This window comes from Opisthocomus hoazin, chromosome 20, assembly GCF_030867145.1.
Source record: "Opisthocomus hoazin isolate bOpiHoa1 chromosome 20, bOpiHoa1.hap1, whole genome shotgun sequence".
Classification (NCBI taxonomy): domain Eukaryota; kingdom Metazoa; phylum Chordata; class Aves; order Opisthocomiformes; family Opisthocomidae; genus Opisthocomus; species Opisthocomus hoazin.
The window spans coordinates 13580172-13597939 of NC_134433.1; the positions used below are offsets into that span (position 1 = coordinate 13580172).

General features: G+C 56.6%; 2 protein-coding genes across 2 annotated transcripts in view; both read left to right on the forward strand.

Annotated features, from left to right (window-relative positions):
* Nucleotides 1-4958, forward strand: part of RPH3AL (rabphilin 3A like (without C2 domains)) — a 51553-nt gene extending 46595 nt beyond the window's left edge. The window contains exon 9 of the mRNA XM_075440565.1: nucleotides 4351-4958. Within this exon, the coding sequence (XP_075296680.1) occupies nucleotides 4351-4430 (80 nt within the window). The 3' untranslated portion in view covers nucleotides 4431-4958. The remainder of the gene's footprint in view (nucleotides 1-4350) is intronic.
* A 154-nt stretch (nucleotides 4959-5112) lies between these two features.
* DOC2B (double C2 domain beta) overlaps nucleotides 5113-17768 on the forward strand; it is a 43342-nt gene continuing 30686 nt past the window's right edge. The window contains exons 1-3 of the mRNA XM_075440563.1: nucleotides 5113-5154; nucleotides 8302-8401; nucleotides 11964-12506. Coding sequence (XP_075296678.1) covers nucleotides 12176-12506 — 331 coding nt within the window. The 5' untranslated portion in view covers nucleotides 5113-5154; nucleotides 8302-8401; nucleotides 11964-12175. The remainder of the gene's footprint in view (nucleotides 5155-8301; nucleotides 8402-11963; nucleotides 12507-17768) is intronic.

The following is a 17768-nucleotide window of genomic DNA, read 5'->3' on the forward strand; positions in this document are numbered from 1 at the left end:
TGTGAGGTGCTGAGCCGGCACAGTCGCACACGTTGGTCCTCTGCGAGGATGATCCTCGGGGCACGGAGGAGCCTTCTGCCCTGCGTGCCCCCTCTCGCACAGCTCTGCTGTGGGCTTTGGGGATTTATTCGTGTGGTGAAGAAGAATATCTCTGTGAGGATTTGGGTTAGGGAGTTACTGAGCCTTTGTTTATATATCACCCCTGTGTATTCCAGCACTCTGATGCTAATTGGTACCACTGTAACGTGGATCTTTTTAACACTGATAATGTTTGTGAGTTATTGGATGCTTGGCCTGGACCTGCCTGGGAGTTGCAGGCAAGATGTCTAGAGGTGCTGCCGTCACCCAGGCATTGCCTCGCCGGGTTTGCATCCTGCCTGTATGCATTCTGGCAGCCTCTGCATCGTGCTGTTTAGCAGATCAGATCACTGTTACTGACCTGCACCGTGGGAGATGGTGGGATTAGGATGATGGAGTGGTTGGAGAGGATAAACAATAATGATGCGACATCGGCGCAGCCCAAACAATGCCTTTCTCTTTCATGTTTTCTTTTTCTGTCGGTTTGCCATTCAAGTGTAATAAGATCAGTGCAGATAATTTGTATATTCATACAAAACATAATTTTCCCTCCTGTGCTTTACCAGCTGCACTGCAGTTGAAAAGGCAAATACGCACTTTCTTTTGCATGGTTATGAATGGGTGCATCTGTTCCTCAAAGACAGGCAAAGGAGGGTGAAACAACTGGAAAAGAAGGGAAGAAATCAGATGCAGCCCATTTCATTGCCTCTGTGGAGAGAGAAATGTATAGGAATCAGATTTTTGCAGCATGGGCTCAGTCCCACACTGATGTATTTGGGAGGTGAGTGAGACACCAACATGTGGGAAATGCAGAGGAAGGGGGTTTGTTCAGAGGGGGAGCAGCGTGTGGAAGCACAGCAACCCTGCAGCGGGGCAGGAATGCCCAAGGGAGATCAGCCCCACCTTGATCAGGGTCTGCAAACCACCATGCAAGGACAGCTAGAGCTGTGCACAGGGCTGGTCCTGCTCCTCCGCCTGGGCTGCAGCCGTGAGAGCGCAGCTCCCTGCTCCCGGTGTTGGCTTTGCTCTTGCGGTGCTGCCTTGCTCCAGCTCTGCGTAGGGCTTGGCTGGGAATATCAGGGCAAAGACTGGAGCTGAGCTGGGCTGTGCTTGCTCTTCACTAGCTGGAAATCACAGCCGCTTTGCTCCCTGGGCTCTTTCCCTTCCTGTGCCAGGGGCTGCATCCCTGAGCCTTCATCTCTGCATCCCTCAGGCTCTGCCCAACAGCTCTTGCTGGAGGTCCAGCATCCCCAGCGATGGCAGGAGGAGGAGCAGGGCTAGAGTTTCTACAGCGCTGGACCTAATCTGTTGGGCTTTCTTTCCTCCCTCCTTTTTCTTTTCTGAGCGAGGCCCACTAGAGAGGCAAGGGGAGGGAGGAAGAGGGGTTTAATTTTCTCCTGTTATCTGGTATCTCCAGCTGTGAGCCACGCTGACAGCCGTGGGCTGATCAAACACTTGAGCAGCCTCAATTCACTGTCCCATCTACGTGGTCATAAATAATGTAAGTGCTCTGCCCCTGTGTGAGCCCATATCCTGGCAGCAGTGCACCACCACGTTCCTTCCTCCTGTTGCCATCGTGTTGGGCTCCCGCCTTCATTGCTTGTGACATGGAGTCATTGGGCATTAGCGGTTGGCTTTGGCACGTAACGACACAATCATGTGCAAACGTGTTCTTCCTCCAAGCAGGATTTTTTTCAGCCAGAAATTCTGGTTCTCTCCCTCCCGTTGAGATGGAGTCCCTCTGACCCCTCTGCCAGGTTTGTCTCTATTTTTCATGTGCTTTGTGAGTCCAAAAGGTCCTGGATATGGGAGCTGAGCACCGCTTTGGAGTGAAATACAATGCACTCTGCTTAAAGGATAGGAGTTTACCAAAGCCACTGGGAGCTTCTTGTCTGCCTTCCAGCCAAGGGTCTTGACGTGGTTTTTAAAAGTCTTAAAATGTCCCCATTTAATAGCTTGAGTGGTTAAAGCAGAGATATGCTAAATGCCAGGCTTTGAAGCTGTGTGAGGTGGACGGCAGCAGTGGTGGGTGGGAGCTGTGCAGGGCAGGGAAAGGCCCCCTTCCTTGCCTTCCTCTGTGCTGCAGCAACAGGGCTGCTCTCAGCTTCGCTGGGGAGATGCTGTGCAGCCCGGCTGGCGAGCGCACAGCCGATCCAGCTGCAGAATGGGGTGGGGGCTTGTCTGGGCATGGCCAGGCTGGGAACGGGGTCCCCCGGAGTCGGATTCGCCCCAGTGAGTGGTAGCTTAATGCGTCTTTTCTTTACAGTTTCTTCAACTACAGGAAGTGACAAGAAACCAAGCGGATGTGGGTTGGTTTGTGTGAATAGACCCCAAAAGTATCAGGTGATCTTGTCTGAGCAGTGCTTTTATTTACATGGCAGCATTGTTACCTGCACCAGCTAAGGGGAGAGAGGGCTGCTCCGGCTCACTGCATCGCAGCAAACTTCCCACCGAGCTCGCCGACGGATTTGCAGCTCTTGCTGGCATTGATTGGTTCAGGCATGTCTAATCCCAAGGGCACTTCGAGGTTTAGCTCTGTGCATCTTGCAGGCCAGCACTTGGAGATAAGTCACTGTAATTTGCAAAGCTTTCAGTGGTGGCAAGGCTTGTGGGCACTCTGAGTCTTGGTGGAAATGGTTTGGACACCGGTGGGCCGGTCCTTTTGTCTGTTTTCACGTCAGCATTTGGAAGGAGCGCAGTGGTGATTTCTGGGGCTGGAGATGCCCAGGGAGTTAACGTGCACCTCCTGGTCCCTCCCGACTCGCAATTACCGGGCCTGAGAAGGGGCTCAGTAACTCCTTGTGCAGCTCTGCATTAGAAAAGTGCTGAGGGGCATTTAGCTGCCCTGCTGCCTGCACAACACTTCTCACCGTGTGATTTTGTGGGTGGGCTGCAAGACTCTCTGCTCAGATGTTACTGCACGACATTAACGCTGGAGCGGGTTCTGCTGAGGAGGCCAGGAGGGGAAGCTGCTTATAAATCTGTATAAATCTGATGTTGCCACCAAATTGTTGCAGTGTGGCTTTGGAGGGGTTTTTGCCTTTCTGTGGTCCATGGGTGCAGAGTCTATTTCTGTTAAGAGATCAGGAATCATGTAATTGAATCTCTCCCCCTTCCTGTAAAATCAAGGAGTTGAATCAAAGATCGTGTGATTTTTCTAAAAAAAAGGAGAGCAAAAAGAGTTCATTTTGGGTTCTCTTTATTGACCTCTTAAATTCCGAGCTTTGCAGCCTGCTGGGAGTGTTTGGTCGAGCTCTTTTCACAGCTGTGAGTAGGATGGACTGAACTGCCCATTATCCTGGGACCTGGGACCCAGGCTCTGGAGAGGCTGCAAGAGACCCTGGGGACTGCGAAGGGGCAGTTCTAGCCTGGGTGACGCTGATGCTGAAGCTGGGGATGTGTTGCTCCTGACCCCTGCAAGGGGCATGCCTGTCCCAGCTGAGGTGTAACCTGTGTGAGTAAGACCCTGAGGAGGAAAAATGTTGCTGTTTCCTTGGCATCTGAGTGGCCAGGGATTGTGCCTGACAGCAGGAGATGGTCCCTGGGGTTGAGCTGCCAATGGCCGTGACTGGTCACCCAGAAGGCTGCTGGGGATGCAGCCGGACGAGCTTCATTGGGATGCAAATGGATGTAAATTCATGTAAACATATGTCTCGGTGCAGGTAGCGACTCGTGCCCAAATTATGCAAATATTCTAATCCAATAATGTTAATGTCATGATTATCCAGCAACACGATGTTCATTAATTTGGTTCCCTGGCTCTTACACCCATCACTGTCAACATGATTAGGCTGAGGCAGAGACTTGCAGCATCTCTGGCAAGTGGGGCCCATGTCAGGGAGGGAAGGGGACACCCAGGTCATGGCGGGACCGGGAAGGACCCTTCATCTGCCTGGCGAGGCCCGGAGGTGCCATGTGTCCTGGGGAGCCCCTCCACGTGCCTGGCCAGGGTACCCCTGGTTGCTGTGCTCTCCTCGGGAGGCCTTTCCTCCCAGAAGGAGACTTGGAGCTGGTTTCACAGTCCCCCAAAGCCTGCAAAGTAGCTAAACTAGCATTTCTTAATATCCATCGCTGTGATCAGATGAACAGGACTAGCAGGGCCATCTAGTGACTCCTCTGGCTGCTTAATGACCTGGGAGGTGCCCCCCCTTAGATGGGTACAATTTGAATGTGTGTGGTTTGAACTATGCCCCTGCACCTATCCGCATCTCCCTGCATCTCCCTTTTTTTTGGCTGGTGGTTATCCCTTGCCCTGCATTTTTGTTTTCCCAGGTTCACTACAGAGCTGGAAAATGCTTGGGCTTCCCTGTGGTGGAATGGAAAATTGTCCTGCATCGCCTTGGGTTGGGTGACATCAGGTCAGACGGCTAAATAGCCTGTAGATCTGAGAGGAGAGGGATCCTGCAGGCTGGCTTGCCTTCCCCAACACTGCCGGTAAAGCTGCTCTCTGGGCAGAAGTCTGCTTGTCTCGGCTGTGGCCTCAATTTCTCTGCTGCTAACCTGCAGGTGCCGGTGTAGCCGCTTGCCGGGGCACTGCGGGGCTTCCTCGTCGCCGGCTGCTCCCGCGGCTTCGTGCCGGCTGGCAGCCACGGAGAGCTGAGAGCTGCCTGCCCCGGGGAAGGGCTCAGCACATCCCCCCGCTGCCTGCCCAGCCGGCGGGGTTGCTCCATCAGGTACCTCCTGCGGGTACATCCGCGGGGGTTTTTGCAGTCCCAAAAAGAGCGGGTTTGTCTCTGTGGTGCGAACGTGAGCAGCCCTGCCCAGTTCAGGCGAGCTGGGGCTGTTTGCCCCCTCCAGCGGCCTGACCCCGTAGTAGATACGGATTTGCCCTTCTCCTTGCACGACTCCAAGGCCTTTCATTTTGCTCTTTCATTTGTGTTGCTTTTTGCAATGTCGGCATGATATTGGGATTTGTGGATGGGGCCAGGAAAATGCTCTGGCAGTGCCAGCGGCCGATTCCCTCGCAGCTCGCTGAGGCTGGTCGAGCCTCATGATCCAGAGACGGGCAGGACAACTCCTGCTGGGGGGAGCAGCAGCCAGGACGGAGCTCCGCCAGCCGTTGCAGGGCTGTGACAGGTACATTTACTGCACTAAGTATCAGCGCTGAACGGGGGCTTTGGTTGGATTGCTTTTGACAGGATGTCGTTAGCCTGATGTGTATGTGGGAGAGGAGCAGCTATAATGCTCTCTTAATGCAGCCAAATTGCTCTTTAATTCTGCAAAACCAAGATGTTATTTCAAGAATCCCCGGAGCTCGCTGTGCAGCATCTTGATGCTGCCGGTTATTGGTGGCCTTTTCCCTCTGCTTTCATCCAGCTCCAAATTCTCGGAGCGTGGCGTGGGAGCAGTCCTCCCCTTGGCCCTGCGGAGCTCAGCTGCTTTCTCCCCGTGCTTGTCTTTGCGTGTGTTAACTCTGGAAGCTAGTGGTGACTCCTGAAATGCCTCCTCCCACCAAAATGTGAGCAGAAAGTCTATAAATTTCCATGGCAACAGGGCCAGGCCCTAAATGCTGATGTTCACCCTGTTTCTGGACATCTGTGGAGGCTGAAGAGCTGGGTGTGCGGGAGGCAGCGGTGCCCAGCCGGAGTACAGCTCCCCGGGCCAGCACTCGTTGGTTGTCCAAGCTGCTGTAGGGTAAGGTACTGCTGCAGAATAGTCATCGGGCTTTGCTCGTGGCTGCTTGGAAAGTCTTGAGAAGTGATGTTGTCATCCTCCTGCATCTGGGAGACGGTTGGGAAAGGGAGAGGTAAAAGCAGGGTAAAACTACTAAGACAAGTCAGCTGGATAATCTCAGAGGACATTGACTCCAGCTCAGAAAGGCACTGAGAGCAGATAAAATTAGCCTAATAAGAGTTGATGCTACGCAGAACTCTCCCCTCCCTTAAGTGCAAGGGATTGAGTCTGCATTCAGCTTGCAGGCACATAACGAAACGAACCAGCGCCATGCGAAAAGGCGGCTTTGCCTGGCCTCGCGGTGGCAAAGCCCTCTAAGGCTCTGGAGTTCGGGGGAACCCGAGGACTGTGAGGGAAATAAGAGGAAAAAGTCAAAAAAGGCTCATTCCTAAGAAAATATCCCCGAGGACTGGCTCTGGACAGCGCTGTGTCCCGAGATGGGATCTCGGTGAGGGTGAAGCAGGACACTCACATTCCTATTGAGGGCTGAACCCAGATCGTCCCGCGTTCCTAACCCGGCAGAGTGAGCTGGGCGCTGCTGCCTGCCGGTGCAGAGGACTCATGGTGCTTCCCCTTCTGCCACTGGGAGACTCCCGAAAGCAGATGGACCAGCCCTGGGGATGCAAGTTTGGGTGTGTGGGATGGGGGTGTCTCTGCTCTCGCCCTGGGTTTGAGGAGCAGTGGGTCCACGGGCCGTTGTCGTGAAGCTGCAGAGCTGCTCGGCGCCTCGCTGGCAGCTTGCTCCTGTCCCTGCTGGCTTTAGCCTCCGTGTTGAGACACACGTAGGCCAGCAATGTACCCTCCCCTTGTGCACCGTTCAGTTGGATTTTCCTGCAGCTTCCCCTTCTCACTGCTCACAGATCCACCCCAAGTGAATTCGTGTGTATTGCGTACGTGCTCCATATAGCTAGTATTCACAGCAACTGATGATCTACTCTGGTTGATTTGCAGGTGAGTGCTGTGTTGGCAATCGTACCATCAGGGTGCACACACAGAGCACGTTCCCTCCCCGAACAGGAGAGCAGACATTCCTCAGGACTCCAAAAACCAGTGCATTAAAATTACAAAACAAAACACCAACTATTTTGGGATTCACATTGAAATGGCAACATATGCTACACATTAAACATCAGCCCTTACTGAAAGTTTAGCTATTCTGGGCCCATCCTGATTGGTGCTGAAGAAGCACAGAGAGCAGATGCCTCTCTACCTCCTCCTGTGCTTTTGGAAGCTCCCTTGCAGGTCCATCTGCGGGTAGCAAACTGCTGGTAAGAGAGACGCCATCTCCGCTTGCCGTGAGTTGGATGTTTCATAAGGTCTCCAGGAACCTTAAGCAATATTTTGAGGGGAGAGGGCTCTTTCTTGCTGGCGTTTGCCCTTTGCCTGGCTTTCTGAAAAAGGTTTGTTTGTGTCTGCTTTGTAATAGAGTGTGGGCTGTGTTTTACCACAGTGATTTTGTTCGCAGCTAGTAATTGCTGGTTAAATCTGGTCGAATGATGGTTGTTAGCAGGGCCTGTTTGAGCACAGATAACCTCAGACATTATTCGCGCAGAGGAGCAGTGGGGACTGGGGTGCACTGTGATATCGGCACTGCCGGGGAGCCTTAATCGGCACAGCCTATGGTAAGCCTCTTAGGATTATTTAGCCAAGTTTCCTAGTTATCATTATTATTATTGCTTTATTTAGCAAATGCAAAGGGTGTTTAACCAGGTAGGGTCCGCAATGCGCTCGATGGGCTCAGCCGAGCGTCCCCAGCAACTGAAGTCGGGGATCTTTCAGGGTAAGCAACCTCGTTGCCGGTAGCTGCGCATCAGCCAGAAGACAGCGCCTGGCGTGAGCCAAGGAGCAAGGCACATGTTGCTTTTCAATTAACCCCCTTCCCGTGTGCACAGCCATGCCGGAGCTAAGCTCATTTGAAGAAGAAAGAAGTATGTTTCATACCTCCCAGCGGGGTGGGCTGAAGACAGTGTAGGTCCCGAGTCACCCCAAAGTGGTGGAGTGGTCTCTTCCAGCAGCGTTGGCAGAGCTGGGCTGGCAGTGTGGGTGTCCCCTGTTATGTCCCTGCAGCCAGGTTGAGCTGACATTATCTGCTGGCACCCTCTCATGCCTAAGGCTGTGGGTACTTGCTGTGGCTTCATACAGGCTTAAAAATTATTGGGAATAAGCAAAAAGAAAACTAGGGCTGGTGCTGCCTTGTGTCACCTCCCTGGGTGACTGTCAGACCTCCCTGCTCCCAGCCTGCAGTAGGTCCCCCTGAGTTCAAGGGTGAGTGAGATCCAGAGGTCGTTCCTCCAAGCAGAGGCTTTAATTTGGCATCGGTTCTTCAGGCTTGTGTCTTCGCCAGTGAAGTCCAGCTGCTGCACTTTTCATTTGGAAAGGAACAGATTAAACTGGAAGCAGCCCCTGTTGTTGTCGCTTTAAACCTGGAGTAACTGACAGCAGAACTTGATGCTGAGTGGTTGAAACAAATTTGGTTGAAGTGTGTCCTGAGGACAGCCTGTATTTTTGGAGGTGTGTTTAATCTACGTGTTACTGTTTTGTTTGCCGTAGGAATGCTCCTTCTGTTCGCCCATTTGTGCGGCACCAGCAGGATGGCTCCCCGGTCGCGTGAGGAAGCTGGACTGCTGCGTGGCTCTGCTCCGGGCGCGGGGTGAGTTAGTGGCGCAGGCTTTGTTTGGGATGTGCTGAAGTCTCTGCTTATGCCTCTTGTTCAGGACAACGTTTAAAGTCTAAGCTGTCCCAGGTCAGGATGCTTTTCTGAGCTGGGCTGGAGTTGTCGTGACGGTTCCTGCATCCCATGTCCCAACTCTTATTATGGGATGCTTTTGACACACCAGCCAATGTGCTTATCTGCCGTGAGCAGCTGAACCTCTCTGTTGCACCTCAGAACAAGCTGCTGAAGTGCAGTGTCGTGTGTGCTGAGCTCAGGATCTTGTTGCAACTTGCATGCACCACTGGGAGAAGACATGGCTGTTGACAGGGGCGACGTGCTCTTCTCCATCATCCTGTTCCTGCTTTGATGCTGACTCTGTGACAGCCAGCTTCACCTGCGCGAAAGGATGTCTTCCCTTCCTGCAGGGATGGGGTGTCCCCTGCAGAGTGGCTCTGCTCCCTGCCGTGCAGCGCTGCCAGTCCCGCAGCTGAAATCAGCAACGCAACGTTTAAACTATTTGTCTCCTCTTCTGTGGGGCGGGCGAGGAAGCCAGCATTCCCCCTTTCAGGGAAGTGAAGGCCACGTGCGTGGGCACTGCAGTAGCTCTGAATCACCTCGGCAGAGCGAGGGATCAAACCGAGTTACATTCCAGGGCATTAGACAGACGGTGGGAATTAAAAGCTTTACCTGGAAACTGGCTTTGTCTCTCCAAGCCCTGCTTTTGTCTCCAGCCCAACTCTCTATTTTTGTCCCTTTTACCTTCCGTGTTGTTGTGCGTCACGTATGTGAGTGCTTGGTGCCTGGTGGTGCAGCCAGCACCCGCCAAATTCGGGGACCCCTCAGTAAATATTGGACTGCATAGCCTGGGCGTTACAGCCTCTGTTACTGTAGGGCCACGAGGAAACATTCAGGTAGTGTGAGAAGGTAGGAAACTGCGGTTTATCAAAACCAAGCTGCTTTGGGACTCATTAAAAGCTAAGGAAAGGCTCCAGCTGCTTTCGGTAGGCTTGGGATCGGTCAGACACTAGAAAGTCCCATCTGAGCTATTAGCAGAAAGTCTTGTTTTTGTTTCTTTCAGTCTAGAAGGTCTGGGGACAGAGCTTCCCTTGGGGGCCAGTCGTGCCCTGGCAGCAGGGAGGTTTGCCTGCTGCAGCTCTGTCTTTGCTTTTCCCTTAATCTGGTCCCCACGCGCACCCTGCCCCTGGTGTCACCGGTTGCTCTCTGCGTCACCGGGTGTCTTGAGCATCTCCCGTCGGTGCTGCTGGGCCTTGATCCCGGCCATGGGCTGTCAGCGGTGCAGGGCAGCTTTTGGGGTGCTGCACCATATGGGGGGAAGCAGGGCTCAGGGGGCTCACCTTAGTTCCAGGAGCCTTGATTTTCTGACCTATAAAATAATCCTGGTCTATTTGGATCTTGTGCTCTTTGAAGAAACATTTGAAATAATGATGCTTTTGTAATGGTAATAATGACATTAGACTCTCATACATAACTTAATTTTTTTTATTTATTTATTTGCCCTTTCTTAGAGGGAATTGCTGCTATTTTCTGGGCATCGAGCCCAATTTTTGCTTCGTTCTGTCTGAGATCCACACCGTATCCTGGATGCTGCACCCAAAGATGGAGACTGTGTGGATGAGCACATCCAGACTGCGCCAAACCCAGAAGCAGCTCTTTGTGCCTCCAATGGTGTTCCCACCCTTCGTCTTGCCACCTGTGAGGTTTTCAGCCTCGATCAGACAAACGCGAAGCAGGCAGCATTTCCATCTGAATTAATATACTAGGAGCTCTTGGATGTGGGAAGGGGGTTAAACTGTCTCAGGCTGGATCTGCTGTTGGACCTTGCTTCAAGAGAGCAGTTTGTCTCCCAGCAGAGCAGCACAGATCACCTCTGCTCAATACGCGGGAGCTGCCTCGAAGCAAAAATACGGCAGAGGGAGGAAGGAGCGGCTGAGCAGTCTCCTCTTCTCCCAGGTCTTTAGAGCATTCGTGTGCATCGTGTCTAGATACAGAGCGATGACAAGTTTGGATGCTTCAGGAGACAAATGTTTGCTTCCTGGCGAGAAGCAAATTTAGGTTAGTTTGCCTAGTGTTGGTATGTTATGAATCAGGGACATTCACTAACATTTACCAAAATCTGAACGAAAACAGGATATTTCATTAGACAAAAAGGTTGGGTATAATTTTGCTGGGTTTTGGGGAGAATCCTCCGTAGAATGGAGCTTTATTTTTTATAGATATCTGCATGCCAGCCTGCAGGAGACTGCAGTTCTGTGTGCGCTGGTATGGGATCTGTGTGCTGTCAGGTTACCTGGCGGTACTGGCTGTGATCAGCTTGATGTGGTGGTGGGTGACCAGTGCATGCAGTGTGTCCCAGCTCCATGCCAGACCCACCATGCCAGAGCCAGCAGAAAGTCTGCACCAGGGGAGTTGCCCCTACAAAATATTTTGGATGCATTTTCCCAGGACAGGGTGAATTTCTGTGAAGCATTTTGCACTGTGTTCTCACAGCATTTCTCTTCTGGCACTCCTTGCTCAAAAGTCCACTTCCAGTAGCTTGTGGAACCGCAGATTCGTTGGTTGGAACACAGGAGGAGATTAGGTAAAAACACCAGTTTGAGACCAACTGCCTGAGCAAGCCACAGCTCAGCATTTACCAGGGAGCCTGTGGCAGGTTGCAGGGAGCCTGTCCCCTTCCCAGCTGGTGGCAGGACCCGGTCCCTGCCTGGGAAGGTTGCCGGAGGAGTGCTGAGCATGGCCACGCTGGCCGTGGCCCCTGGCCCAGCCCATTGCTCGCTCCTCTGCGACGCTTTACCTGCTGCATTGCTCTCCACCGGCAGCCACAAGCTGGCTGGGAGAGGCTGCGCCGGCTGGGCTGCGAGCAAGGACCATGTGTTGCTTCAGTCCCCAGTGCGTTCCCGGCCCCAGAGGCTGCGGGCAGCTCGCCCGGCTGGTGTGGGGCTCCAGAGCGGGCGTTGCTGTGGGCTGGGGCCAGTATGGCAGCAGGGCTCCAAACCTGGGCTGCCCCTGCCCGGGAAGCAGTGAGCGGCCGGAGCGGGGAGCGGGCAGCGTGCCACCCACGCCCTTGCTCAGCGTGCAGCAGAGCACCGTCCTGGCACGGCCCGCGGCCAGCCGGGAGGGCACGGGGGCTGCCGTGGTCCCGGGGCCTGGGGCAGCCCTGCTTCCTTCTCCGCAGCGCTCCGGGGACGTGACGCAACGGGACAGCGGCTCTTGACCCCATGTGGTGACCTTCCCTCTCCGGAGGGGTCTGGCAGCGACCGACCCCGCTTTGCCAGCGAGATGGGGTGAAGGGGTGTGGGGAGGTGGGCTGCGACCCAACTTCTGCTTTCCTCCCCTTGGGCATGGCGGGGCTTTGCTGGGGCAGGGGCGGGGGGCTGGCTGCCCACTCCGGTGGCCGGTGGCCGTGCGGCCGGGGCGGCGGGCTGGCCACAGCCCTCATTCCTCCGCTGCTGGGTACCGCTTTGTTGCTAGCTGGTGACATCACCCGAGAGCCCACCCCCTGCCTCTTATCCGTCTCTCCGTCTCGCTCACTTCTTCACAGGCAGCGCTGGCAGGATCAGGGGCTGTGCGAGAGCCAGAGCTGGCGGCAGCAGCATGCGTGCGGCGTCTGAGGCTCAGGGCGCGAGAACCACGTAAGGTGCCCGCCGGAGCCTCCCCCCTCGCCTGCCTCCGCTTCCCCCAGCAGAAACTTCACGGCTCCCTCACGCACGGTCCGGGCTTCTCCGGGGGAGCTTGGTGCCGACAGCCGCATGCATGACACTCCGAAAAGGAGAGAAAATGACCATAAGTATCCAGGAGCACATGGCTATTGACGTCTGCCCCGGCCCCATCAAACCCATCAAGCAGATCTCCGACTACTTCCCCCGCTTCCCTCGCGGGCTCCCCGCCGCCGTCGGCCGCAGCGGCCCCCTGCGCTCCGCTGTCAGCCAGCCCTCCGTCAGCCCCGCCGAGGCCCCCCGCGAAGAGGATGAGGACGTGGACCAGCTTTTCGGGGCGTATGGCACGACGCCCGCCGAGCAGCCGGCCAAGTGCCAAGCACCCGAGGAGGTGGTGGACCCCGAGGGCTACGAGTCCGACGACTGCAGTGAGTTCCTAAGTTTTCTACGGGAGTTTGCTGGGTGCTGGGGGCAAGGGTGGCTCTTGGGACCGGTCCCCCATCTTGCTGCCTGAGCCGTGCGCCCTTCCCGGCTGCCGGCCACGCTGTCCATCCCTGGGATTGCATTGCAGCAGTGACAAGCCCTCTGCTCTGGCCAGGGCGGCTGTCACAGCTCGGCTCCGGCGCTGCCCCTGCGTGGAGGGCAGCCCTGGGAGTGTCCCTGCTGCAGCCAGCCTGGCCACTGAACCCAAACTAGGGAAGTCTCCCAAGAGCCACCAGTTGCTGTGCTTTGCCGTTGTGGTTGATGCGCTCCTCTGCCTCGTCCCTGCTCGGCTCCTTGCCTCCAAAGGCTGCCTGCTGGGCTCAGACCCTTGGATTAATCTGTCTCGGTGGTGCAGCCTGCTCCAGCCACCCTGCTGATTAGCTGGCGATACGCTCCAGCATTGCCCAGCTCCAGATGGGGGAGATTTGTTCAGAATGACATCCGCCCGGGAAATCTCTGCCCTCTCCCTCGGCAAACTCCGGCGTGTCATTCCTCACCCTCCAGCTGCAGACAGAGCCCTGCGTGAGGCCAGGAAGGGGTGGGGGGGGCAGCTTTTGAACAGAAGGCTTCGGTGCTGGTAGATGCAGGTGTTGCAGTGAGGTTTAACCCCTCCCCACCCAAAACGTCCTTCCCACCCAGCGTGGTGGAGCTTGCAGGCTGCAGAGCAGCTGCTGTCTGGCTCTGCCAGCCACGGTGGCCGGGATAGCGTTGCTTTCCTTGAGGTCGATTGAAAACCAAGGTCTCCATTCAGCCCAGCCTTTAGGGGCCGGATCCTGCGAGGGGCTGAGCACAAAGTTTGAAGCCAGGAGATGCTGAGGAAGGGAGTCAGTGCTGCTGAACGATGCTGTGTGCTCGTCCTGGGGGAAGGGGGAGGCTGAGCTCCCACGACACTGAGCTGTTTACGGCCCAGCGCCGGGCAGGCGGTGGCTTTCCCTGTGCAAAATGTCACCGCCCTGCCTCGGCATCGCTCCCTCGCTGCCAGGCGCTGGGCTGGCCTGGGCTGCTGCCATCGGCGCCAGACCCCAGAGCGTGATCCCTGAAGGGCTGTGCTTGCTGCAAGGCGGCACGGCCACCCCCGTGCCCCCCTCTGCCCGCTGACCACCAGCCACGGCACCGGGAGAGGCTGGGGCTCGGCTGCAAGCCCCAAACTGATGCCCCCTCTCTCCCCATCCCAGTGTCGGGGTCCCACGCTCTGGAGGAGGCAAGAGCCGCTGCGCTCCCCGAGAGAACATCTCCGCTGAGCCGCGTGTGTCCCAGCTGGGCAGTTAACAGTGACTTTAGCTGGATTTGGGTTATTTGGTGCTCTAATTATTAGATCGTCTTTACTCATCCCAGCAGTAGAAATGGGATCAACTGGGCTTCAGGGCCAGAGGCGTGTGCGGGAGCCGAAGCGCTTGGGGCCGTGGATGCAGTGCTTTCACCAGGTGACTCGTGGGGAGATTGCCCAGGGTGCTGCCTGCTGCCTCTAGCCCCGCCGGCGATGCTGGAGGCGGCTCGGCTCGGTGCCGGGGCCCGCGGGTGTTTGTCTCGCCCTGGCTGGTGTTAGGAATCATGGAATCACAGTGAAGAGTGTTTCTTGCCGCGTAACAGGTGTCAGGCAAACCGCCGAGGCTGTTTTGCCAGATGTGGTTGGTTTTCTGCTGGCAAAGGCGCTGCGGTGCCAGGAGCAGAGCAGGGAGGTGGGACTGCGGGTGTCACATCTCAGGGAACAGCACAGGATGGTCCCAGGTGCTCTCAGGGCACGGGCTGGCATAAATGTGCGGGATGAGACTGTCACTCCTCCATGTTTAGCAGCCAAGTCGCAAAGCCAGACGAGGGCTCGCTGGCCCTGTTTCCCAGGCGGGGAGCTGGGAGGGGATTTGTGCAGCCTGGCTTGAGCCGTCGGCTGTGCTGGGGAGCGTCTTTCAGCTCTTCCACGTCCCCGGCGGGTGATTCAGGGCTGCTGCATTAGTCACCTGCACTAAATTTCGCCTGGGGAACCTGTCTGCGCCTGTATGGCAGGACAGCGTCGGGGGTGAGGTGGTGTCAGTTCCCTCTGGTGACACAGAGGGTTCGGGGAGTTGACCAAGGTCTTTGGGGACAGTGATGTCAGAGCCTGGGTGTAGCGCCCGTGAGTTGAGGGCTTGCTGGGCAGGGACTTGCCTCGCTCCCCAGAGATGCTCCCAGCACAGCCCCTGGAGAGGTGCAGGGAGAGGGATTTTGCCATGGCAGAATCCATCGGGAGGAGGAGACGACGGCTCCTTCCCGTTTGTCCCACCTGCCTGCAGGTTTCCCTCCTCCAACACCGAAGCGATGGTGCTGGCTGGCCGGGTGGGAGGAGTAGAGCTGCCCCTGCCTGGAGAAATGCAGCATTTGTCTGGGCTTCCCCTGCACTTGTTTCTGCCCGGGGTTACTTCTCCAGCCTGCTGCAGCAGCTCGCCCGGGCTGGCCCCCGGCACCACATTTCTGAATCCTCTGCCGAGTGGTGATCCTGGCCCCCCAGCAATCCTGGGAGATGCCTGTGGAGCTGGCAGGAGATCCCCTTCTGCAGACTAGCTCTCCCTGGGACGTGGGCAGCCCTGGGAGAAGCATCAGTGTCCGCTGCCGTGCAAGCAGGGCGGCCTGGCCCAGGTTTGGCATCCACGGGGAGCAGGGAAGTAGGCTTGGGGGTGTGTGCATGCCTATGTTTCGTGCTTTGCAAAACCAGGAATCCCAGGGCTGCGGGTGGGATCACTCCGGAGGTGGGCAGGGACCTGGCCGAGGTGCGGCAGGGTGGGAGGGGACCTGCGGCAGATGACAGCAGTCGCTGGGACGCAGAGGCTGGGGTTGATGGCTCTGGTACACGTGGGGCTGAGGCCAGTGGATCGGGGCACCACAACGCAGCCCCACAGAGCTCCGCGCTTAGGGGAGCTGTGGAGGTGCCAAGGAAAACAAGCGTGGTCCCCGCGGGGCAGCCGTAACCCGCTGGGTGAACGCAGTGAGTGGCAAGGAGCAAGCAGGGCCAGGGAGCTAACGGAGCAGATCATGAGCGGAGGCGTCAGGGCTGGCTCTGGGAGCACTGGGAGTCGCGTGGAGCCAGTCCTTCCCGTCAGACCTGCCAGCAGCGCTGCTGTGAGGATTTACAGGGTTGTGGTTGGCACCCTCTGCCATCCCAGGGCCCTCGGGAGAGGTGGGGAAATGCGTGCATGGTGCCAACCCCCTGGAAGGGTGGTTTGGTGCCCTCGGACCAGCGCCAGTGTCTGCTGGGATCTGAAAGGACCAGCCAGGATTTGAGGCTGGGAAGGGTGGGATTCGCTCCTGCTGCCTTGGGACACCGGACTGTCACCTCGTCTTCGGCTCCCCTGGCTCGTGCCCGGTGACAGCCGCAGGGCCCTGGCTTCTGGGGTCCCCAGCCCCTGGGGATGCTCCTCACCCGGCCGGGCATCGTGCTGCCAGGAGAGCTTGGTTTGCAAGGAAAAGAAGTGAATGCCAGCTAGGTGGCAATGTGCCACCTGCGAGGAGCTGGGTCTCTCCTCCCGTCTCCCCTGATTTCATACGAATCACAGAATGGTAGGGGTTGGAAGGGACCTCTGTGGGTTATCTAGTCCAATCCTCCTGCCGAAGCAGGGAATCACTGCCCCTCGAGTGGCTCTGTTCTCCCCTCCACAGCACCAGCGTGAGTTTGTGCCTTTCAGATCTCTAAAGGTCTCTGAAACCTCCGTGCAGGTAGCGAGGGGGTAGGAACATGGTCCCTCTGAGGGAGCGCTGCCGTGGCTGCTCTCGCCTGGGGACGGCACTGGAGGGAGCAGCCATCCTTCTGCTGTAACGTGCGAGTTACTAGCCCTTGCAGCAATGCTCTGCTCCCCTGAGCTTGGCTTCGGAGCAAGGCTGTGGCCAGCGCTGGAGTTTCCCCCCTCCTCTGTACGGGTTTGGCTCCGGGTTTTCGGGTGGGGAGGCAGCCCGAGAACAGGGGTTGCAGGGGGAGCTGGCGTCGCTGGAAGAGCTGCCCGCGTACTGTTCCTGCCGGTGCACCGGGGCTCTTTATGTATGTACCAACCCAGCCAATTTTATAGCGTGCCCAGCTCTATTCATGGGAGAAGCAGGCTCGCGAGCTCCCGAGCTGCAGCAGCAGCATCAAAAAGACTTCTCCAAAGTGCAGCTGAGAGGCCTGTCCTGGTGCCTGGCTGCTCGTGACGCCTGCTGCAAGCAGTGCCACAGAAGTTATTTAGGAAGGCTCTTATTTTGAGCAAAGAGGATAATTAGGCAGGCAAAGCTGTCATGCAGATATTAATGACTGGCTGCTTACAGGCATAAAGAAGAATGAAGGTCTTAAGGGGCGCAGGGTTTGCAAGTCACCTGGCAATGCTTTTGGCCAGACGGAAGGAGCCGGGAGAGGCGATGAGGGGAAATGTGCGTTGAGACGATGAGGGTATTTACTTCTGAAACGCAGCTCCTTAGCATATGCTGCCACTGCTATTTATAACCTTTGAATCGTCTTTTCGATCCAGATAAGGCCAAAAGAAGTATTTTTTTTACTCATGAAACTAAACAACCCGCCGCTGATTTCGGCAGAGCCTGGAGCGTGGTTTTGCCAACTGCTACGGCCCGACCTGCCTACGCTGAAAAAATGCGTACAGGTGCCAGGCAGTGCCAGGCCTGAGGTTTAAGGGCATCAGGGCTCTTGTAGCCCTCCCGAGGGAGACATGGGGTGTTCACTGAGGTGATTTTGGATTAGCTCCTGTCTGGTTTCTCACTGGATACCTGGTATTGGGAAGGTGCTGGTGTGGGGGCAGCTGTTGCCCTCTCCTCCCGGCTGCCCCATCGGTGGTCAGGGCGGAGGCTGCATGTCGGGTGCTCCCGGCCCTGCTCAGAGCCGAGGAGCCAGCAGCCCCTGGAGATGCTCATTCCCCAGGAGTGGCTGTGCCCATGGACGCCCAGAAGTGCTGGAGATGAACTGAGGGCACCCGGTGAGGCCAGCATGCGAGGGCGAGCAGGGTCTGTCCGGGCATTTCTCCTCCAACAGCGATGGAGGGAGCATATGGGCCGTGGCCTCCAGCATCTCCGCTAATGAAGGAGCCACGTGGCTGCTGGTTAACGAGGGGCCCTCCGTCTGCCTGGCTCCCTCCCTCCCCAGCCCTTCACCTTCCCCTGGTCCCAGCGTGCAGGAGGGGAGACGGTGCCCGGCTGGAGCAGGGAGCCTCCCTGCCCTGCAGCAGCTCTGCCGCCCGCATCCCTTCACCGACACCCCT